Genomic DNA, 24,802 nt, shown 5'->3' with positions numbered 1-24,802 from the left:
GCTCCGGTGGTACACTACGGCAGATATATATACAGGCTCCTATAATTGCCCAAAAATATTACTCAAAATCCATTTAAACTGGTATACAAAAATCCGTTAAGGTTGATACGCCAATGTATAATAGTTGAAATGGCGATGGCGATCAACTGAACCATCTTGCGATTTTCGTAGACCAAAGACAATGAGGTAAAAAATTCCAATTCTAACTTCAGGACTATAAACAATCGTAGCTGTAAACTGGCTTCTCAGGTCTGTATCCTCCAGGCAATATGCTCTTCTGGCTATTTGTAGGTATGTCGGATATTCAACAAAACCATATCTGTAGAGGCGAACTTATCGATAAAATGTGATGACGCCTATAGAATACCACAAAGGCGTATTTACAGTATATCACATCAAAGTAGACGTGACGGCATACTATGGGATAGTTCACCGTGACATTTCTGACAACATGCGAGTACAAAGGCAAACCCGCTCGCCCAAAAAGTATGTTCTACCTTTCTTGTGGGTTCCGGCTTGTTGCTCTTGATATCAAATGAATTTTTTTGTTCTCATTACAGATTGGAATACATATTGCTCATGAGAGGGCAATACTTGAAAGCATTGGTTTTGAAATTAAAGTACTCAATTCCGAACCACATTTCCATTGGGAGAAAACTAAAAGGTTGACATATTCAACGTTTCAATGTTTGAAAAATTAAAGGACAGCGAAAACGGCCTCTCAGTATAAAATATTCAAAAATTGTCCTTGCCCAAGTGAGTACTTGCCACTATTCCATATATAACCCAAATATTTGCCTTTACACTATTATTCGAACTTGAAATTTAATCCGTTCAACCTGCTGGAAAACGGCAAACAAACAAATATTGGAGGGACGGAAAAATACAGCATAGAACACACAAGAAGTCATCACCTGGCCTTTTTCAGCCTCCTTCTCATGAAAATTCCATAAGTCAACATACTCCAATGTACATGCATTCCCTACTATTGGTAGGCTTCGGCTTTACTATTCTAAAAATACATATCTACCCGTAAACGATTGTTTACATCTATTTTGATCGTATACCTAGAAGCCAAAGTCAAGTAGTCAACCGGTAAAAATGAAGAGAATTGGAGAAATGAAAATCCGCAAAATACACGTTAAATCCTAAAATCGATGTTTCCAGTTTGACTCCAAGCTTCGTAATTTCTCCCTTCGGCTAACTAAATTAGGGCAAAACTAAAACAGGCCGGAGATTTTCGTACCTCGTACCTGTTGTTATAGACATCAGCAATCCCATTGAGGTGAAAAGCATGAAAACCTCACGTGCGTTTTCTGCCCCGTCATTTACTCGGTTCGTTTGCCAGGTGAAAAAATACGGAATTGAATATTTGTTGCTAGCCCCAAATGGGTTTCCACGAAGGTTGAACATGACCGAACACAACGACACTGTGGAGGAAATGTGAGCTTTCCTATTTGTATCTTTTTTTGTTGCTAGTACTACGATACTTAACAATACAACGGCGTACACCTCGTTCGGCCTTTCGTTATGGTTAACATTGGATGAGCTTCTTTTAACATGCCACGACACGAACTACAGGTACTGGGTTAGGCCTGGAAATCGGAAAATAGAGTTTCGAAGCGGGAAGTCAACAGTGTGTAGCAGTGAATCGGAGGAAAACTGGGAGATCAAATCTGCTTGACTTTTTGGATAACATAAAAAATTAGAAAGTCAATATCCGTCAACGATTTAAACATTTGGGTTGCTTATGGAAATTTATTGTTAGCTATCAACCAAATTTTCCTCCCAGAGCCGAACTGCTGTCAGTTGCTTCCATGTAAGATAGAACCAAGTCTACTCTGAGACATCTGACACAAACGCCAACGTCCTATCCTTTCCTCAAACTACTGTACTCCTTGCCGCCGTATAAAAGATACATTTTATGTTTCGTACATGACATCAAAGAATTGGGAAATTTATTTCACTTCAGCGACAAATTCGGAACATTTCTCCAGCATGGACCTGGGCACAGGCACGGAGCCATATAACAAGCATATATGTGTTGTGCGAGGAGTCGACAAGGTGAACGGTCGCGCATTAAAAATCCAAAAAAGCGAGAATGCCATAAAGGACACCTGCAATGTTTCTTTTAACAAGATCCCATCCGGAGACATGTTAGATGTTTACAGCGCTCTTATGTTGTTTTAAGGAGCAATTTACTGTGCTCCACTATTGTGCCGAAAGCCATAGCGAGTGCGTAATGGATGGGATGGACTCAAGACGTGCGTTCATAACACTGTAAACCTTAATAAGTTCACAGCACGCAGAAGAACAAATATCCACTCAGGGAAACGGAAATGGGATGCTAAATAAAGTAAATTGCTTTCTTTGGACTTGAATTCTTTGCGGAGAGCGCGTTCGGGACTCGAATGCGGTACAAGTGCACAAATGTAAACACTAAGTGGCATTTATTTACGCTATGCGATACTTATAGCGTGGAAATCTGGGAAGATGCTTTTAGTACCTTGTTCAAATCAGACGAATCTCATTAGATGCTGTTTATGATGGAGGAAAACGACCGGAACACTGTTGATACGCCATGTTTACATGCATGCGTCGATACTAGCTGATCAAAAATGTTCCGAACTTGTTAATAAATTAAGTTAACAACCGTCCCTCTAGTCCTTGTAGGAGGCCGTAAACTTCGAATTTCATTATCTGGAGACTGAGCATTCATGTAAAGAGTTGTTACCCGTTTGTAGTTGTAAATAAACTACATATGGAGTTGTGAAAGCGTACGGCAACAAGGGTCTTTGAATTTTGACAGTTCCCAGCTGTCATATTTAATACGAAATGGGTTTATCATCTCATTATGAACAAACTATTTTTGGAAATGGAACTCGGCTATGCTATTAATATAGCATGCTGGTCCCAAGCCCAGATAAAGGAGGAAGGTTTGAGGCAACGTACTTTGTATTGTCCTCAGTAAAACAAAAATAAAATGGTGAGGCCAAGGAAAGAGATACATAAAGTATAATTGGAGTTATTCCATTATGCTAAATCCTACCTGATCTCTCTTGGTGACAGAGAAAATGCATTCAATGTCGTTAGAAACAACATGATCGGATCAAGTAACAAGCCTCGGAAAAATGCTAGGGCGTCGACTTCTGTCGACAGGACAGGACGGGCCCCGATCCTGTCGAGAAACGGGCAAGGGTTCTTGACGCATGGACGTCGTCAGGACGTAAGTTAGTCCGAGCAAAACAAATAGGTACCTGTACCCTAACCAGAAAGACCGAGGAACTCCCAAGAGCCTTGGAAAAAGGCGCATTCATATCTGCGCTCTGCAAGAAACCCGATGCGCTGGTACCAAAGGCTGCGACATAGAACGCGGTAAAAATGGCTATAAACTTCTCTACTTGCGTAGCCCACGCACTCAATACGGTGTTGGCATTGTCATCTTAGAGGGTGATGCCGTTAAAGAAATCGAACGATTTGATGATCGGCTGATGAAGCTCACCATTATATCAGCTGATCACACTATTCACTTCTTCACCGCGCACGCAACCATAGACAGGTCGACCTGATGCAGAGAAAGGTGCCTTCTGGCAACTTTCATCAAACGATTGTCTCATCTTCCTACATTTCATAGTGAGAACAGTAAAACGCAAATCGACTATATTCTCATAACGCCCCGACACTTTACCGCCGTCACTGATTGCAAAGCCGTTCCCTATGAGACCATCGCACCTTAATATTGGCCGTTGATTGCTGTCTTGCAAATCAAGCCACCGATAAAACACCGTGAAGAACACACTGGTCCGCGACGCATTAAATTGTGGCGATTTCGTGAGAAGAAAGAAGAAATGATCTCTCTTACGCTATTACCAACCATTACGAATGTGGAAGAATCGTGGAACCAAATGAAAGACACGATTCACAAAGCGGCTTCTGGAATCCTCGGGGTCACCAAACCAGGTGGTACACCAACCGAGATACTTGGCCTTGGAATGACTATATCAAAATGAAGGTCCTTGAAAAGGAACACCTCTATCATAAGTTTCTCGACGATAAAACGCTCGCCAATTGGCAAATTTATAATAATACCAACCGGAAGGCTAAGAACGCGATCGCTGTCACCCAAACTGTCCATTACAAAAATCTTCACGATAAACTAGACACTCAGGATGGCGAGAGAATCATCATCATCATCAACGGCGCAACAACCGGTATCCGGTCTAGGCCTGCCTTAACAAGGAACTCCAGACATCCCGGTTTTGCGCTGAGGTCCACCAATTCGATATCCCTAAAAGCTGTCTGGCGTCCTGACCCACGCCATCGCTCCATCTTAGGCAGGGTCTGCCTCGTCTTCTTTTTCTACCATAGATATTGCCCTTATAGACTTTGCGGGTGGGATCATCTTCATCCATACGGATTAAGTGACCCGCCCACCGTAACCTATTGAGTCGGATTTTATCCACAACCGGGCGGTCATGGTACCGCTCATAGATTTCGTCATTGTGTAGGCTACGGAATCGTCCATCCTCATGTAGGGGGCCAAAAATTCTTCGGAGGATTCTTCTCTCGAACGCGGCCAAGAGTTCGCAATTTTTCTTGCTAAGAACCCAAGTTTCCGAGGAATACATGAGGACTGGCAAGATCATAGTCTTGTACAGTAAGAGCTTTGACCCTATGGTGAGACGTTTCGAGCGGAACAGTCTTTGTAAGCTAAAATAGGCTCTGTTGGCTGACAACAACCGTGCGCGGATTTCATCATCGTAGTTGTTATCGGTTGTGATTTTCGACCCTAGATAGGAGAAATTGTCAACGGTCTCAAAGTTGTTTTCTCCTATCCTTATTCTTCTTCGTGTTTGTGTTTGACCAGTGCGGTTTGATGTTGTTGGTTGATTCGTCTTCGGTGCTGACGTTGCCACCATATATTTTGTCTTGCCTTCATTGATGTGCAGCCCAAGATCTCGCGCCAATCAGCGCCTGCTCGATCTGGATGGGCAGTACTCAACCCATCGCTCTAATATGCCCATTCTGTCGGAAATCAGATTTCCCTCTTTGTCTCGGCAGGATGAGCATCGAGGTGTATAAGGCTTCATCCTGCTGACTTCTTGGTAAAACTTCCGCGCCTGGTGCGGTTGCTCCCTGTACTTTTCTAGTTCACAGACTTGTTGGTTCTCCCAGGCTTCCTTTTTCCGTCTGTGAAGTCGCTTCTCCGCTCGACGGAGTTCGTGATAAGTCTCTGCGCGTGCCCGCGTTCTTTGAGAATGTAACATTACTCGGTATGCGGCATTCTTCCGTTCCGTTGCTAGCTTACATTCATCGTCAAACCAGCCGTTCCAACTCCTTTTGCGGCTGGGGCCAAGTATGTTTGTGGCCGTATCCATGATAACGTTCTTCAGGTGATTGTGAAGATCATTTGTTGATGCTTCATCTCCAGGTCCTCTGTTGACTGCGATTATTGCGGCATCCATTTCCCTCTTATGGGTGTCGCGGAGGGTGGTGTTGTGGATGGCTTCAGTGTTCACTCTCACCTGATTGTCAGAGGGGATTCTAGGTGGTATTGTTATTCGAGCTCGGAGCACCATGCCAACGAAATAGTGATCCGAGTCTATATTGGCCCCCCTATATGTTCTGACATTCATCAAGGCTGAGAGGTGGCGGCGTTCGATCAACACGTGGTCAATTTGGTTGAAAGTGGTCCCGTCTGGAGAGGCCCACGTATGTTTGTGGACCGCTTTCCGCGCAAACCAGGTACTTCCAACAACCATTTCGTGTGACCCTGCTAATTGAATAGTCCGCAGTCCGTTATCATTTGTTTTCTCGTGTAAGCTATGGAAGCCAACGTATCGCCTGAATACTGGCTCCTTCCCTACTTGGCTGTTAAAATCCCCAAGTATGATTTTGATATCATATCTGGGACAGGCTTCGAGGGTTCGTTCTACTGCCTCGTAGAAGGTATCCTTCTCCGACTCTTCAGTCTCCTCTGTAGGGGCGTGAACGTTTATGAGGCTTATATTTCTAAACTTGCCTCGCAAGCGCAGAGTGCATAGCCGTTCGCTTATGTTTTCAAAGCCGATAACAGCAGGTTTCATTTTTTGGCTGACTAAGAAACCTACTCCGAGCACATGGTTTACTAGATGACCGCTATAATATATGGTGTAGTGGCTCTTCTCCAGGAAACCGGTCCCTGTCCATCACATCTCTTGCAACGCTGTTGTATCAGCCCTATATTGGGACAGGGTATCGGCTAGCTGCTCATCAGCTTCATCTCTGTACAGGGAGCGCACGTTCCATGAGAAAATGCGCAAATCGTTGTTCCGTTGTCGTTGCCGGGTCCGTCGTTTTAAAATCCGTCCTGTCCGAGGTTCCTGTTGTGGCTTCGTAACAAGTTGTTTTCCGTGTAGGGTTATCAGCCCTACCCAACCCCCAACCAGGAGGACCAGTTGGTACAATTTGTCCCGTTTTTAGACGCGGGAGACTCGCCTTCATCCTTCTCCGTCTGCAGCTTTTCGTCAAAAAAGAGCTCCCAGCGGTCACCACGTGGAGGTGGAGATAGGGTTTGGTAGTAGAGCTGTTGGTGTTGGTTCAGCAGGCATTTCCCAGGTTTTATGCTCCATCGTCGGTACCAATCCACGTTTCGCCCCGGGACCTATACTACCCTATCGATCGAATATCGATTTGAATTTCACGTTCTCGTGATGTTATAATCAAAGCTTTCTTGTTAATTTGAATTGATCTGAATTCTAAAATTCAATAAAGGCCCATTTTCTTCCTTGGGGAATGCATTATCGAAATCTTTTTTCACCTGGATTTGTAAAATCCCTTTCCTCCTAACAACTGTTGAACTCGTCATCCTCTTCCAGTTTTCATAATAATTTTTTGAACCAGCATTTCTATTTTCAAACAACTCACTTCTTCGTTCAGCGTGTTTCCAGAACGATCTCACAAAAACACAAGTCCTCCGCCGAAAACTGGCGTTTTCTTGTTCCGTCTCCAAAGCGTTTTAATTTAGCTCGTCAACTAAAGCTTTTGTTCGCACGAAATACTAATGCGACATACAAGCATCTCCGTTGTACTTCGAGTTACCGCTGACGTTAGGGGCACTATCCCCTAATCAGCTTCGCGGTATGCTCTCCCTTCCATCTACCCGCTGCAGTAAAAGTGAACTAAACAAAATGGGCGCTATGCCATCTACCGCAAAGAAACCAAGCCTAGACGCACCTTGATTGCAGCTAGAGCACCCAAAAGAAAGGGAATTAAATAAGTGAATTCACACAATCAATGGTTTACGTCCCCATTACACTCTGGTTCCCCGCCGTCTCCAGGCGGGTTTGGCTCAGGAGATCCAATCTAGGAGACCGGTGTTTATGAACAACACATACTATTATACATATGTGTCCCATGACTATATGTAAACTCAGGGCATTTTTTCTTAATGGCCGCGTTAAGAGCTGTTACCAGCATTTGACATAATTATAAGCCTTAAATTACCCCTTATAACTACCCAATAACGTCAGAAGTTGACAAATTTCCCAAACTATACTCTATAATTTATATAAAACACACGGAAAAAAAGTCTATAGTTAAGGGGATACTTTCTAGGCGGTACCCCGAATTACTGATACTGAAGGATAGCATGAGAATGAAGATAAAAAACTTGGAGCACACTTGAACAAGAGGGCGGAATGGGAGAGTATAAGAGTGATCTACTGTTCAAACCAGCAACTAACTACCTAGTATACTAACGGATTTCTTGCAGGAGATTGATCAGGCGCAGAGACCCAAGGAGTGCTTGGAATCAGTGGATAAGCATACTAGTTATTTCAAGTGGAAATAAACGCCATATGCATGTGCCTTCTATAATTTGCAAAGGAACTGTATAGAGGAGAACATTATTAGGGATTTACCAAAGCCTTCGGGGCCAAGTGAACCTCGTGCCTGCAGATTCTGTAGGGAAAACAATGAAATCTACATAAATACTCTGTGGCAACGCCCATCATTTCTGCAAAGTAGGGAAACACATCTGAGAAACCAAGAAGTAAGAAACATCTTGGAATTTCTGTCGACTGTTGCACCTAAACGTAGTAGGTACATTATAATTACCAGGACGCCTTATCGCTGTTTAAGAGCGAATGCAATTTCCCTTGATATTTTCGATATCGTCAGAAGGGATGCAGATACAAAGTACTGAAGGTGCTGCCGATTTAACGTGAGTACCTGCCGTCTAAGCATAATTCCACGGTCCTCTTCGGGCACGGATTGATTTGGAGATCACAATCAGAGACCTGCCATGACTAGTATAGCGGTACTGGTTTATACTGGGTGCACTTTCAGTATTCATAGGTAATTAAGCACTGAAGCAGGAAGTAAGAAACTCCCGAAATAAGTACTTATTTGCTAAAATCAAATCTACTTGCAAAAAGGAGAAACTATGAGTTTATGTTCTACAAAGACAAACGATAACTAATATATTCATACCATTGGACGTGAGGCCTATCTGCCGCAACTAAGGGGTACGGCCCCCGGGTTACACAGTGCAGCATACCTAACCCCAATAGTATGAGCGGCATGGCGCTCAGTGGCGGAAATTAGCCACGGCCATACTTGTTGTACAAATGGGGCACAGCATCGACCAGAGCATATACTCGGTCGCTTGACCCCATGTGCCCACTCTACGAACAACGAGCGCAGACGGAAGTGCGCCACCCTGTGATCAAACCCTAAACACCTGAAACAAGCAGGGAGCAGGTCTTGCGACCTGAGCCAATAGCTAAACCATTTGACGTATACCCTTGGCTTGGCGATTACTGCGGGTGTGACCTCAATGGCAGCGTTGCTAATTGCCTCAGAACCCCATCTTATTGGGTGGCTAAAAATCTTTGACTTCTTCCTAAACCGCTCTAGGGATATGTGGTCCGTCAAGTGGTTGCCGCGAACCTAGTGCATTAACTCATCCGTGCTACCCCAGCAATGTACGTCATACACTATGACTCTCGACCCAAGCTTTTGAGCCACAGCCACTTCCACATTCAACCCACCACTTTACCATTCACCATGATAACCTTTTCGGCCATCCTGGGGAGCGAGCTGCTAAACTTGAGAATGATCCCTCTAATGATTTCACCCATGACTTCTGTTGAAGCTCCACTCCTCAGCAGAATCGTAACAAGCTTCTTCGTTATCAGGTTGCCCTCAGCCACCTCATCTTTCACTTTAGGGCAGCTCTATTGCTTACCTCCAAACAACTTCCCCTTTATCGCAGCCAACGTAACTGATAAAGTCGGTCCAAGTCGCGTACAAAGCTCCAAAAATCTTCGCTCCAAGGGTATATGTTGGTACGGCCGGAGATTCAATACCGAAGCCATCAAAGGCGCGAAATCATGTAATTGGACTTCGGAGAATGTGAATGGCCCCGTCTCATCCATTTCATCACACCTGTCTATATCTAACCGAAAAATGAAAATGTTGTTCCCTTTAGGCACAGGCGTTGATATAAGCATTACATCGCAAGCATATAAAAAGGGACGTTCCAAGGTAGCCAGGCGAAGCAATCAGCGCCCCCAAACTCCGCAACGATCACGTGACAAAGAGGTGCAAGCAGTAACGTCAATATCTCAGCAACCCATTATTCAATGCAGCACGTCAACAAGTCGGGAAACCGGAAGCTGGACGCTTCAGGTATGAAAGGTTTTGTGTATTTCTTTTATAAAGTCATATGAGTGTGCATTTGTCCCATTAGGACCTAGCACGTAATATTATATATACATATATTATGTGAGAATATACACTTTCGCGTGACAATAACATTGAAAGTCTTAAATTTGACCAAAAACGGCAACTTTGACCTATTGTAACTTTATTAGTAATAGTGCGATTTTCATCAAACTTGGCAGGATCATGCTCTATACTATAGCCTACATTGCTGCATTGGTGATTCTACTTAAGGGGGGTTTTCAGTCAATTAGTAAAAATTATAGTAACATACTATTGTTAACTTTATTTGAACAGATATAGATATAAAGGGTATTTCGAAGCCTAGAGACCATATAGTGGCAATATCCTGATTTTTTTCAGATTTTTCGGTTGGGTTGTTTCTTAGAATGGGTCCGTTAAAGAAATGATCACTTTTGATCTCCTTTACTCCTCACCTTTCCAGCTAGTGTTAAAACTGGGCCCGGCTTCATTTGATATCCCGCATGATTATATTTGATGAAGAAAAAATTTACACTCTCTTTTTGCATGACCCCCCCCCCCTTAAATTCGACGTAGAATGATATAACTCACTGGATACGTGAGCGTTCACAGTTTCCACCTTTCCGCCGAATTTGGTGTAAATCTCTATAATGCGCGCGACGGGCAGACAGACAGACAGTAAACTGATTTTAATAAGGTTTTGTTTTACACAAACCTTAAAAAATGAATCTACAAACAGTGCTGTTGCCTCAACTTTGCTAGATAGTGATCCTGCGATAATTACCAGCATATCTATTAGTAACATCGATTCACTCGAATCTTCTTACGCGATGGCCAACGACATCGAAGGAAACCAGATCCTGAACCAACACCAGGAAACTATCACGACAATGCAAATGAAATGGCCGCTTTGGTACTAAAATCTGAAACAACTGTCAAGCTTACAAACATTTATTTATTTAATCAAAATAGGTGCCAGTCGATTCAAAACACTTCTCCCAGCGAGATTCAAAAGCATGTATGCCAGTTTCGTAGAAGTCCAACTGTCAGGTGTTGATAAATTCGTCGAACAGTGACAGCCTCTTCTTTCCTAAATTGTTTTCCCGCCAAAAAATGATCCAAATGCTTAAAAAAGTGGTAGTCGGTTGGCGAAAGATCCGGTGAATATGGTGGATGAGGCAGAGTCTCATACTGCAATTCGTTCAACTTTTGAATCTTTGTTCTGGATACATGAGGTCGTGCATTGTCGTGAAGAAGTATCACACCGTCTCTGTTGACCAATCTCGGCCGTTGAATACTCAATTTTTGGTGCATTGCCTCGAGCTGGGCACAGTATTTCTGTGCATTTATCGTTTCTTCAGGTGCCAAAAAAGAATAGTGGATAACTCCAGCTGTAGACCACCCAACAATCACTATTACCTTCTTCGGATGGAGGCTCGGTTTCGGCATATATTTCGGTGGCTCATCAGCATCTAGCCATTGTGCTGGTCGGCGACGATTGTCGTATAATATGCACTTTTCATCACATGTCACTATTCTGTGCAAAAAGGGATCACTTCTGTTGCGGGTGAGTTATGCAAATTTCCATTCGAAGCGCCGTGTTTTGCTCTGTAAGGGCATGCGGAACTTCCATTTGTCGAGCTTTTTCACCTTTCCAAGTTGTTGCAAGTGCCGGGAAACTGTCGAATAGTGTACGCCCAGTTTCTCTGCAATGTGTCCCACAGACTGACGTGTGTCGGATTCGACCAGCAAACGCAGCTCGTCATTGTCAATCGATGGTCCTGGATGTCTACGTGCCTCACTTTGAGGGTTTACGTCGCCTGACCGGAATTTTTCGAACCACCGCCGCGTGGTTCATTCGCTAACCGTATCAGCTCGAAATATGCTGTTAATATTCAGGGAAGAAAAGTAACGGTGGAGGAAACTATACCGGGCAAACTCGTCAACAATTCATTGCATTTATAAGGAAACATCAATCAAAGCCCTCACAGGATTGGTTTAACGTTTCCAACCGCACTAAAGGATCAAGCTATTGGAAAAAATATATACAAAACTAACAATAATATTGGTTACTTCGTCTTTTTATTCCTGACTTGGAATTGATCACACAGTAAACTACATTCAAAAACATTTCGGCACTTTATGTCACTAATGTAATTTCCTCTATCAGTACCTAATATCCTAAAAGATGTATTTCTCGCACCTATGTCTCATGAAGCCATGCGGATCGAATGCGAAAGTGTTCCTTATTCCCCAGGGCACTGTAGATTAATATTATGCTTAACAGCCTTAATATCCTAAAAGCTTCCTGATGTATATATTACCCTCCTCCTTCAGCATTGATATACTTCCAATCCGAATTCCAGTTCAGGATACCTATCAATTCCTTCGATTACACACAGAAAAACCTTTACAAATGTGTTATTCATAATCCTTGGGAGAAATCCCGTGAAATATGTACCAACTCCCCAAACGCCATGTTCATCGTACTCCTTTTCCAAGGTAGAAGAAGCCTATGTACCTGTCTGTAGCGAACACACGTATATGCGTCAAAGGTGTTTAGGTGGAAGCAGAAAATACAATTTCTTACTTTCTCACAATGAATTGATGACAAGCGAAGTTAAATTGATCAGATATTTGAAATGATGTCACGTAGATGCGGTTCGATGTGGCGTACAATATGAATGGCTGAGGCCTTCCAACTGTCTTTCAATTGATTGGAAAAGTTTAACAAAATATGATAATCCAAGGATTTCTGTTCGAAATTGGGACAGTTGTTGCCCTAATCGGACTAATTGGCATTGCCATCTGCCCCTTGAGCGAACTGAGCTACTTATTGGTGATTTTCACACTCGATGTCTTGTCCACAACCTTTTCGTACGTAATTTAATGGGATTAACCCCGGCTTCGTTGGAACCCAGTACGAAGCGTAATTGACTTGGAGGTATTGAGTTGTTTAGAGTGATCCAACTTTCGTCACGAGTTCCGAGCATTCTGTCTAGCTGTGATTTGGACGCTTCCACTTGAAAGTGTACGTGAACTCTGGGTTGACCTGTTTGTTAGTTCGAAAGATAATTAGTGAGAGAATTCTCGAAAAAGCAAGAAAATATATTCCCTTGTTGGTGTTCTGTTTACTCAAGGCTGATTGGCACAGACCGCTTCCTGATTTGGAAAGCAGACCCCTCTCTTGCATGAGCCAGAAGCAGCTTGGTAAATTGGTGATATCACTCCCATTTGCGGGTGGATTTAAGATTCGCAGTACCCTCCGAGCTCCATTAGTCCAAATTCTCATCAACCCTACATAACTTCCTCATGATGTCATTGGCAAAGTGTTCGCCACCGTGCGATGTAAATTTCATTATCTATTTTGCACTTTCTTCTGCTCGGTGGCGAGATTGCGTTGACTCCGTCGGCGGAGTGAACTCTTACTCACAAAGCATGAACGTTCAAGTTGGCTCGCTTTTGTTGATTATTCATTGCAAAATTTGCTCAACGCATTCAACTAGAGAGAAACACGAGTACAATGGCGAAGAGCTGTGCAGCCGGTTCGAGCCGTGAATTTGTATTTATTCGGCTGCTTACGGAAGAAATTAACAGACTTTTCGCCTGCACACTAGATAAATGCTGACCTGAATAACGGTAGCGCCGAGGGTGATATAATTGCCAGGAACACCTTGACTAATTTTCGCCAGTTAGAAATTTCCATTTGATCGTTTCAACTGCAGATAACAAGTTTGTTTTGCTGATATGACGACCGGGCCCATATGCACTTTCAATGCCATCAAAGTTATTCAGTCAATCATTGCTGATGTAAGACAGAAAGTGCAGATACAATTTTCAAGAAATTTATTGCCTTTTTAGTTATGTAAGCAGACACTTTCTTATTTGGACATAATCTCTAGATAATGATAAACGAAATTTGGGAGACGTTTGCAAGAATGGAAGGTGGATACACTCGTTCAAAGTTGTGGTTCGGTTGATCTGAGTATCAAGGCTTTTAAATTCATATATAAGATAAATTTGCACATTTTAACCCTCTTCTTAGAATTCTTCTAATTTCTTGCAAAAATCAGCAACTTTCGGAAGTTTATACGAAGAGCGAAAGATTATAAATGTGTCACAAACTATGTATGAAGATTTGCTTAAGTTGTCAAAGATAAGACTAATTAATTTCCTTCAGTTATGTTTTGGAATCATACATAGCAGCAGATAGCACTTTATTCCGGCTTTCTCAGTTTTCTATCATTCAACACTTTCAAAGACGGTCACAAGCCCGCTTGCAAAAAGACGAGGAATGATTCACACTATTGTTTAGAATTCCAGCGGAACAGAATGCATTCCAGGAGAGGCTTCTGTCTATCGTGATGGAAAATCGAATGCCAAGGCTCTGATAACTGAAAATTTGTGGATTTTTCCAGCCTTGTCATTCCTCGGTCGTACCATAGATATGGCCTTTATAGACTTTCGGGCTGGACCATCCACATCCATACGGACAAAGTGGCTCGCCCACCGCAACCTATTGAGTCGGATTTTATCCACAACCTGACGGTCATGGTATTGTGGCGCGGCATTCGAAATTTATTTCGAATGTCGCGAATACCAGTGGACAGATGACGTCACCGGCGCTCTCCACTCAGTTCAGACCTCGCTACAAGAGTGAAGAACAGAGTAGATGACGAGAAACGTCAGATGAAAAAATGATAATAATAAGAAAAAAAGACAGTTGGCAGTCATTGTGAGAAGAACGAGTTTTGTGCAGAAAGAAAATAGTTACGGACGGAAATCAGTATAATTTCTAATATCTCGGAGTTATAATAGGAGTACTTTTTTGAAATTGTGTATTGAACTTTGTTAAATACGAAAAACATGTCAGAAACCTATTTCGAATTATAAAAGAATACAAACTCCTAAAGTATGGCTTATAGATTTCGTCATTATGTAGACTACGGAATCGCTCATCTTCTCTCGAACGCGGCCAAGAGTTTGCAATTTTTCTTGCTAAGAACCCAAGTCTCCGAGGAATACATGAGGACTGCCAAGATCATTGTCTTGTATTAAGAGCTTTGACCCTATTTTATTCTGTTAAGGGAAAGTTGCACCGCGTCCTTAAAAAACCATTGCGCCATTTTACTTATTATAGTGTACCTATTGATCATAGTATCTCAAGCAGGCCTATAACCGTCAGGAACTTTAGTATGTTCCCTACTTCCAGATCTTTCAGCTTTGCATTTGCTATTAAGTGTTCTCCCAGATGCCTTCGACCTACTTTTCACAAGTGCCAGACACTGTCCCAGGACGTGTATAGAGGTTTCGTCATACTCCTCACAAAACCTGCAGGCAGTGTCCGTAGATATCCCTAGCTTCCCTAGGTGATAGCTCAGCCGAAAATGACCAGTGTGAATTCCCACTATGATTCGAAGGCTCTTTTTGGTGAAGTTTAAGCAATGCTTTGTGCCCATGGGTTCGTATCCCCCAATAAGCACCCTGGACTGCTCCATCTCTGATAGGCCCGTCCAGTATAGTTCCCCAACCGTTCCTCTTCATTTCTTAGAGTCATAGCCATGAAATCATTTCCGATTCCACGGAAGGGTTCTGACACGTGTAAAGGCGTCCCTGCTCCCTTCTCTCTCCCTTCTCTAGTTCGTACACTGCCTCGTTACCTTTCAACCCAACATGGCCTGGAACCCAAAGTACCCAGACCTTGTTGGACGAGCCAAGTGTATTCAGTTTCTCAAGGCATTCCCACACCAGTTTAGAGTTCACCTGGTTGGACCTAAGTACCTTGATCGCTGCTTGGCTATCGGTGAGAATAGCAATGTTTTGCCCCTGTAGTTCCTTTGGAGATTAAAGGAGACACATTTGTTTATGGCGTATATTTCCGCCTGTCCTAGTGTACCTGCCCATTGGCTCAAAGTAAATTTTTCTTGGACCAATGATACCAGCACCTGCTCCTTCTACTGTGAGCGATCCGTCAGTGTACCAAGTAATCAGTTGCTGGTTTAAGCCATATGTCGCAACCACACTCTGCCAGTTTGCCTTGTTACTTCAACGTGTTTCAAGCTTCTTATCAAAGTGAAACCTCGTTGTCATGTTATCCCTTGGTATCAGTAATTCGGGATACCGCCTAGAAATAATATCAATCTTCCGTCGATTTAGGCAGCTCTCCGCCTCACTGATACTACCGGCCATCCTGAGTATTGCCCCCCTTGCCTGCATCTGTATGTGCAGATGGAGAGGGGTAAATCCCAGGAGGACCTCCAGGAATGCCGTTGGGCATGTCCTCATTGCCCCACTGATAAACACGCAAGCCAGCCTTTGGAGCTTATGTAATTCCCTGGCTTGTGTGCTGAGTTCGGTTCTTTCTGCCCAGATTACCGCTCCATAGGTAATCATTGGCCTTATTATTGCAGTATATACGCAAAATAGTATCTTCGAGCTGCAACCTCATTTTTTCCTGACATGGATCTACAAGTCATTAGAGCCGTCGTGGCTTTCCGACATGTTTCTTCCAGAGTAATTTTTGGTCTAGCGTAATACCCAAATATTTGACCTCTGTTTCTCGTTTCACTTCCATATCATGTAATGTTATGGCTCTCAGGTGATCAAGCTTACGCCTCCTAGTGAATGGTACTATGGTTGTTTTGGCTGGATTAATCCGCAGTCCCACCTTCCTGCACCAGGCACTAGTAACTCTTAGTCCAGTTTGAATTCTACCACATAGGGTATCTTCATATTTGCCCCTACAAATTAAATTAATGTCGTCCGCGTAACCCTTGACTTGTATTCCAGTATTTGTTAGCACGTCCAGGAGTTCGTCCACTACCATACTCCACAACAGCGGCGATAGTACCCCGCCCTTTGGACAGCGTTGAGTAGTATTCATGACAATAGAATTTATACCTGTCGATACTTCTATATGCCTGCTTCCTAGCATTTTGCCCATCCAGAATGCCAGGGTGTTTCCCACTCCCTTGCGGCTCCTTCGATATCCAAAAACGCGCACAATACAATTTCTTTTGTTTCTATGGCATCCCGTAGTACCTCTGTCAGCTGATACAGAGCAGTTTCAGTTGACCGTCCTGCTCGGTAAGCGTGTTGACAGTGATGCAGGAGATTACGCTTTAGAACGTTAGTTCTAATATAGTTGTCTATGACCTTCTCCACCATTTTAAGTACGAACGATGTTAGGCAAATTGGTCTGAAAGATTTAGGGTGAAAAAGATCTTTTTTACCCGCTTTCGGAATAAAGACCACTTTTGCCCATCTCCATGCCCTTGGTATGTATCCCAGTGCTATGCTCCCCCTTACCACCCTCAGAAGAGACTCTAAGATAATTTCTAGGCCTCTCTGGATTAGTGCTGGGAAAATGCTATCTACTCCGGGAGATTTCAGTGGTTTAAAAGTTCCCACTGTCCACCTTAGCCTAGCTTCTAAGCATACCTCTTTTGCTAGTTTCCAGTTCTCCTTTCTTCCCCTTTTATTCGTTGTTGAGGTGTCAGGCAGAATGTTGTCGCCTGCCACCGAGAAATGAGTTCTGAGAAGTAGGTGTACCCTGTCTTCCTCATTCTCGGTAAATGCCCACCTTCCTTCAAATTTATCGTTCTTTAGTTTGTGAAACCCCTCACAACACATTCGCTCACTATAAGCATTTGATTTATCCACGTTGAAGCAAAAAATTAAATAATAATAATCGTTGACGCAACGATCCAATTGGATCAGGCTTGGAAGTATGCTAGAACACTTCATTCAATACCGTAGCAGTACACTACAGTACCCTGTAAGAAGCAGTGTGGTCAACACTGCGCTCACTCGAGATTATTACCCTGACTTGACTTAGGAACTCATTCTCAGCTGAGTCGACTGGTATCCGACAATCTAGTCACGGTAACAAATCCCTTTGCCACCATTGAGATTTGAATCGCGATCTTCCGCTAGGACAGCGCAGTGCACTAACCACTTCAGCCATCCGATTACAAAAAAATCAAAACCTCCCGCAAACGACTAGAATTAGCCTCGTAAACTGTCAATTACAGTCGAAAAAAACTTTATGGCGCATCAGCAAATTAACTAAAGGTTCCATGAGACTATGTTGACAGAAGCCCATGAATGACATGTAGTTTCCCTATTTCATTTTTCATAACAAAAAAAGCAGTTGGAGCTGATTGTTGGAATCTGATTATTTCCAGCAACCAATAAACTGAATGTCCTATTCTCAGCTAGTTTCTCGATTTCAAACAAGAAAAGATTGTCTTTCGTGTTAGCGGAGTTGAATTTTTGTGGTTTTTACCTAATTATCATCGTGAAAAGAAATATCAATAATCAGGCCTATGTCGTCGAATTAACTGCGATAGCTACATGCACAGATCGATGGCCCAACAAACATTCGGAACCTCCCTATGTCAGGCATAACTCTGCCTGGAGTGGAGTTTTGAACATTCTCACGCCCTCAAGTTCTTTAGCGACCCATAATCTCCCGATCAACCGCATATTTTAAACAGAAAAGACAAGCGATAAAGGGGCAATTAGGAATAAATAATTTGCGGAAATGAAAAAAAAAAACAGATGGAGGAGAATTTTTGTTCAAAATTGTTTTCCGGAAATCATTTGCACTCGCCATTAGTGTTCTCAGAAGAAAGCACACTGATGAACGGGACTGTAGATTCCCGAAATAGAGTATTTGTTATTTTTTAACAAATAGTTTCAACCAATAGAAGAACTTTCGTCAATTTTTTCTTTTGATACTCATCATCATCATCAACGACGCAACAAACGGTATCCTATCTAGGCCTGCCTTAATAAGGAACTCCAGGCATTCAGGTTTTGCCCTATGGTGAGACGTTTCGAGCGGAACAGTTTTTGTAAGCTGAAATAGGCTCTGTTGGCTACCAAAAACCGTTCGCAGATTTCATCATCACAGCTGTTATCGGTTGTGATTTTCGACCCTAGATAGGAGAAATTATCAACGATCTCAAAGTTGTAGTCTCCTATCTTTATTCTTCCCGTTTGACCAGTGCGGTTTGATGTTGTTGGTTGGTTGGTTTTCGGTGCTGACCTTTCCACCATATATTTTGTTTTGCCTTCATTGATGTGCAGCCCAAGATCTCGCGCCAATTGCCGCCTGCTCGATCTGGATAAAGGCAGTTTATACGTCTCGGGTCGTTCTTTCCATGATGTCGATATCGTCAGCATAGGCCAGTAGTTGGGTGGACTTAAAGAGGATCATACCGCTCGCATTTACATCAGCATCACGGATCACTTTCTCCAGGGCCAGGTTATATAGGACGCATGATAGGGAATCCCCTTGTCGTAGACCGTTGTTGATGTCGAATGGTCTTGACAGTAATCCTGTTGCTTTTATCTGACCTCGCACATTGATCAGCCTAGTCAGTCTTATCACCGAAATTCTCTGATGGACGTGTACAGTTTTATCATGGCTACGCTATCATAGGCGGCTTTAAAGTCGATGAAAAGATGGTGCAACTGATGTCCATATTCCAACAGTTTTTCCATCGCTTGCCGCACAGAGAAAATCTGATCTGTTGCTGATTTGTCTGGAGTGAAGCCTCTTTGATATGGGCCAATGATATTCTGGGCGTATGGGGCTATCCGACCTAGCAAGATAGCTGAGAATACCTTATAGATGGTACTCAGCAACGTGATACCTCTATAATTGCTGCACTGATATCTCGCTTTTTATGTATGGGACAGATAATGCCTCTTTGCCAGTCGTCAGGCGTTGATTCGCTGTCCCACACCTTGACCACAAATTGATGAACCGCTTGGTGTAATTGGTCGCCTCCATATTTAAGCAATTAGGCTGTAATTCTATTGGTATCTGCCGACTTATGATTTTTAAGCCGATGAATTGTACGGACTGTTTCTTCTATACTTGGTGGCGGCAGCATTTGGACCACCAACCCGCCGATGTTCTGGTTGTTCAGTAGTTCATCAAAGTACTCAACCCATCGCTCCAATATGCCTATTCTATCAGAAATCAGATTTCCCTCTTTGTCTCGGCAGGATGAGCATCGAGGTGTATAAGGCTTCATCCTGCTGATTTGTTAATAAAACTTCCGCACCTGATGCGGCTGCTCCCTGTACTTTTCGAGTTCACAGACCTGTTGGTTCTCCCAAGCTTCGTTTTTCCGTCTGTGAAGTCCCTTCTCCGCTCGACGAAGTTCGTGATAAGTCTCCGTGCATGGGCGCGTTCTTTGAGAATGCATCATTACTCGGTATGCAGCATTCTTCCGTTCCATTGCTAGCTTACATTCATCGTCAAACCAGCCGTTCCGACTCCTTTTGCGGCTGGGACCAAGTATGTTTGTGGCCGTATCAATGATAACGTTCTTCAGGTGATTGTGTAGATAATTTGTTGATGCTTCATCTCCAGGTCCTCTGTTGACTGCAGTTATTGCGGCATCCATTTCCCTCTTATAGGTGTTGCGGAGGCCTGTCTGTCACCTTATTTTCAGAGGAGATTCTGGGTGGTGTTGTTATTCGAGCTCGGAGCACCATGCCAACGAGATAGTGATCCGAGTCTATATTGGCCCCACTATATGTTCTGACATTCATCAAGGCTGAAAGATGGCGGCATTCGATCAACATTTGATCAATTTGGTTGAAAGTGGCCCCGTCTGGAGAGGCCCACGTTTGTTTGTGGACCGCTTTCCACGCAAACGAGGTACTTCCAACAACCATTTCGTATGACACTGTTAATTGCATAATCCGCAGTCCGTTATCATTTGTATTTCGATGTAAGCTATGAGAGCCAACGTATCACCTGAATACGAGCTCCGTCCCTTCTTGACTCTTAGAATCCCCAAGTACGATTTTGATATCATATCTGGGACAGGCTTCGAGGGTTACTTCCTCGTAGAAGGTATCCTTCTATGACTCTGTGGTCTCCTGTGTGTATATTTTTAAATTTGCCTCGCAAACGCAGAGTGCATAGCCTTTCGCTTATATTTTCAAAGCCGATAACAGCAGGTTTCATTTTTTGGCTGGCTAAGAAACTTTCTCCGGCCACATGGTTTACTGGATGGCCACTATAATATATGGTGTAGCGACTCTTCTCCAAGAAACCGGTCCCTGTCCAACGCATCTCCTGCAACGCTGTTACATCGGCTCTATATTGCGACAGGACATCGGGTAGCTGCTCAGCAGCTTCATCTCTGTACAGGGAACGCACGTTCCATGAGAAAATGCGCAAATCGTTATTCCGTTGTCGTTGTCATTGTGTAATCCGTCCAATCCGAGGCTTTTTGTTGTAGCTTCGTAACAAGTTGTATTCCGTGTAAGGTTGTCAGCTGTACCCCAACCCGGAGGAACAGTTGGTACAATTTGTCCCGTTTTTAGGCGCGGGAGACTCGCCTTCATCCTTCTCTGTCTGCAGCTAGAGATAGGGTTTGGTAGTAGAGCTGTTAGTGTTGGTTCAGAAGGCGTTTGCCAGGTTTTATGCTCCATCGTGGGTACCAATCCACGTTTTCGCCCTGGGACCTATACTACCCTTTGAGTATCTTTTGATACTGGCTAACAAAAAAACTCAAACTTCAGCAATCTTCACTGAAGCAAACGCGAAGAGTAGACAACGTCCTTGCCTGTTCCACCCCACGCAAAACAATGACACGACTTGGAATAAAAATTTATATCTTTGCCATTTTTGGTTTGAGAACAAAATTATCAACTGGTCACGATTGAATCATGTCATGTTTTACTTGTGAGCCTTTTTCGAAAACTTGATCTACGTAAAATACGAGGGGTTCAGTAGACAACATTTTGTAGACCAGAATCCTCATTCTGCTCAAGAGTATTCTTAACATGCCATTGGCAAATCTACTATTTGCCATAGATAAAAATGAATGAATTCCTACAAACGATCAAGAGCCGATAAATTTTCCATGGAAACAAAGAGAATTCACAACAAATCCTAAGAATCTACTTAAACGCCTTCAATGGTAATTCCGCATGGAAGTTAAATACCACACTAGCCTTTGCAGACCTTTTTATTCTAATCAATCTACAGTGCTGCTACCAGCTTACGGTACAATCGACAAAATAGCCTGCAATGAACAGTTCCAACATCAGTTTTTTGTTGGATTCACCTCATCATCATCAACAAAGTCAGTTAGCAGAAAGCAACACTAAAATCGGTGAAATTCTTGCTCTCCGTTGTGGACTCCAACGTCCAACTTTGGCAGGGCATGGCATGCCTCGACCGCACAGAGCGATTCCTCGGAAAACGTTCTTCCATTGATGCTGAGTGCCGAGCTGAACGGAAGATCGAATGCTTCAACGGGACCGCCTCAACAATTCGATCGAGCTCGGGCATCGCAAACCACTTTAAATGGGGCAGGTGTATGTGCGGTCGTTCTCGAGTTCTCGGGACCCGACATGGCATTGAGAAAAACTCACCTGACTGGCTGCCCCCCGCGATCTGTCGCATTTCCTTAGTAAATCCCTTAGCGCCGAACTGGCACGAGAGATCGTGAACTGTGCGCGGCTCGCCCTTGTCCAGCAGACGCTCCAAAAAGAAGAGGAGCGTCATGTTGCGGGCCATTTCATATTCCATAGCCTCCATGATGACGATACTGGCGGTGACGAAGACTCCTCGACCTGAGACTCACAGAGTCCAACGTAGACAGTAGATAGCTTGGCGGAGGTTGGGCAACTAGTCACCGAACGACCAGTTTAAACTGCGCGCCTCGCAGCCGAATCCCGACCACGAAACTGACCAAGTAACCAACAAGCGGCGCGGTCCACTAGCGACCGAGCTGTCCGCACTTATGCAACACTTCTTTCACCTTTCTTTTCCGCACCAATCACCACTTCCGACAATGATTTCAGCACAATTATCTTCCTTTCCACGCGCACAAACGGCCAAAATGGTTCCAAAATTCACGGCGCAACACGCACAAAAGACTCGTAACGCCAGCCAGAGTCGGATTCCCACACGAAGCTAATTCTGATTGGCACTGCGTTCTCAATGTACCACCTTTCGCCTTCGCGCTGCTGTACTGAACCTGAATTTACCACAAACCTGACTTGCACCCGAGCAACCTGAACAGGTACACGAAACGTCAAGGAGCGCCTGACACAATCAGCTGTCGTTCATTGACATTTGCAAGCGTCGACGGCCGGGGGGATTTCGAAAGGCAAACACGGGCACGATGACGACGGCAGGGAAAACGGCGTGAGCGCAAAGCGTAAGAGTCAACTTGGAAGTGAAAACGTCACGATACAAATCCTCGCGACAGGATCCCAAAAAAGTAACGAACTGACTTGTCCTTTTTTGGCGGTTGTCAGGCAGATACACGGACACAGCACTTCCGGTCACTGAGCACGAAACGTCTTCGAGGCGGAAAGTGATTTTTGCGGCTGAGACGGGAAAGCCTAGTTTCTTGCCTTTGTAGGAGGTAGCGGGCGCGTGTGGTGAACTAACGAGCGGCAATCTGAGAACAAGACGAGACAGAAATTCACACAACCATCGCCATGTTGAATTCCAATGCAAATGTGTCGGGATTCCGTCGTGTTGACTGAATGATCCAATCATGACGACGTTGACATTAGAGTGGCGGAGATAGATTCTGGTGTAGAAACTGCATGATCGATGGCGACGGATACGGAAAGAAATTCAAATATCGTTAAATATTGTGTGGTATTGAAAGAAAATAAGAATTGAAGACAAGCAAAGAAAACTATTTAGCTGCTGGAAATGAGTAATATACATGGTCAGCCCAATCCAATAAATCTAATAATCCAATCCAATCCAATAATATGGACAAAACTTAAGTGTATTATTAAATTAAATATTAAATTAATTAAATATTAACGGCAGTGACCTGGCCAGAACCGAGCGAGTTAAATATCTTGGGTTAATGTTATCAGTTAATGGGGAACCGCGTTATGAAATTGTTTCACGCATTAGCGCAACCTGGATGAAGGGATGTTTTCATAACTGGCGTTCCTTGTGATCAACGCATCAACGAAAGTCTCAAATCTAAAATTTACCGCAACGTCGTCCGCCTTGTCACTCTGTGGTTCTGAGTGTTGAGCAACTATAAAAGACAATGAACGGCTTCTTCTGATAATGAAGACGAAAATGTTGTGTTGGACTATTAGCGTGAAACGCCTTGATTACATCAGAAACGAAGATATCCGCTATCGATATGGGGTTACATCGGTCATGGAAAAATTGCCAGAGAGGTGTCTTCCTGGGCATGGTCATGTAATTCTCGCTAAAGAGAATTTATTTGCTAAGATTGACTGGAACATCAAAGTGGATGGTAAGCGACCAAAAGCTTCGATACGCTGGATGGTGATTTGAAGGCCTCGCGACTGCATCCAAATCAGGCATTTGATAAAATAAAATGATGCAACAAATCACGACGAACCGACCATGCTTATGAACGGGACAAAGGCTAAAGAAAAGAAGAAACAAAGAGCAAAGTTGAAAGAATCGATTTTTGGGGGATGCAAACACAATTTCCGTAGGCCTGGTTAATGTTCTTGTGGTTGTCATTTTCTTGTTAATGCATAGAAGAAGGTTAATTTCAAGTTTGAAGATTAAACTCAACTAAATGTGTAGAGCCGCCACGAAGAATTCAAGGCAGACCCTGCCACAAATTGGACGATGGCGTAGTTGATGGCGTTTATTTGCTAGAGATATCGAATTGGTGGAACTCAGCGCAAAGCCGGGAAGTTAGGAGTTCCTCATTAAGGCAGACCTATACTAGGCACTAGTTGTTGCGCCTTTGGTGATGACGTTGATCGTCTGTTGAACAGTATTCACGCATAATAGCTTTGGCAGTCCGCGCGTTTAAGATGGTATTGAGATAAGTCTAGCATTATCTGGGATGAGAAGATTTTCGTCTTGTCTGGAGATTAGACAAACTTCCGCCCTTCTCCATTCTGTTAGGAAGGAGATATTTAAAAAACCTATGGTTGAAGAGAAAAGATCGAAGTGGGCGAATCCATTGCAACCGCTGCGTAAACACGGTTATCGGAGTTTACAGAACATACATTGCAAATATTATTTTAGAAGAATCAATTGGGCTCTTGAGCACGCGCTCTGAGACCCAACTGCTCGAAACGAATTGATTGTGAAAGTACATATAGG

The 24,802-nt window shown here is 43.5% G+C and overlaps 1 protein-coding gene across 1 annotated transcript in view; it reads right to left on the bottom strand.

The window, feature by feature from the left end:
* LOC119649000 overlaps positions 1 to 23,179 on the bottom strand; it is a 92,971-nt gene extending 69,792 nt beyond the window's left edge. Inside the window, exon 1 of the mRNA XM_038050945.1 lies at positions 22,099 to 23,179. Within this exon, the coding sequence (XP_037906873.1) occupies positions 22,099 to 22,264 (166 nt within the window). The 5' untranslated portion in view covers positions 22,265 to 23,179. The remainder of the gene's footprint in view (positions 1 to 22,098) is intronic.
* Between the last annotated feature and the right edge of the window lie 1,623 nt (positions 23,180 to 24,802).

This window comes from Hermetia illucens, chromosome 1, assembly GCF_905115235.1.
Source record: "Hermetia illucens chromosome 1, iHerIll2.2.curated.20191125, whole genome shotgun sequence".
In the NCBI taxonomy this organism is placed as follows: domain Eukaryota; kingdom Metazoa; phylum Arthropoda; class Insecta; order Diptera; family Stratiomyidae; genus Hermetia; species Hermetia illucens.
Note: the sequence above shows the minus strand (reverse complement) of the source record. Positions and strands in the feature narration are given on the sequence as shown.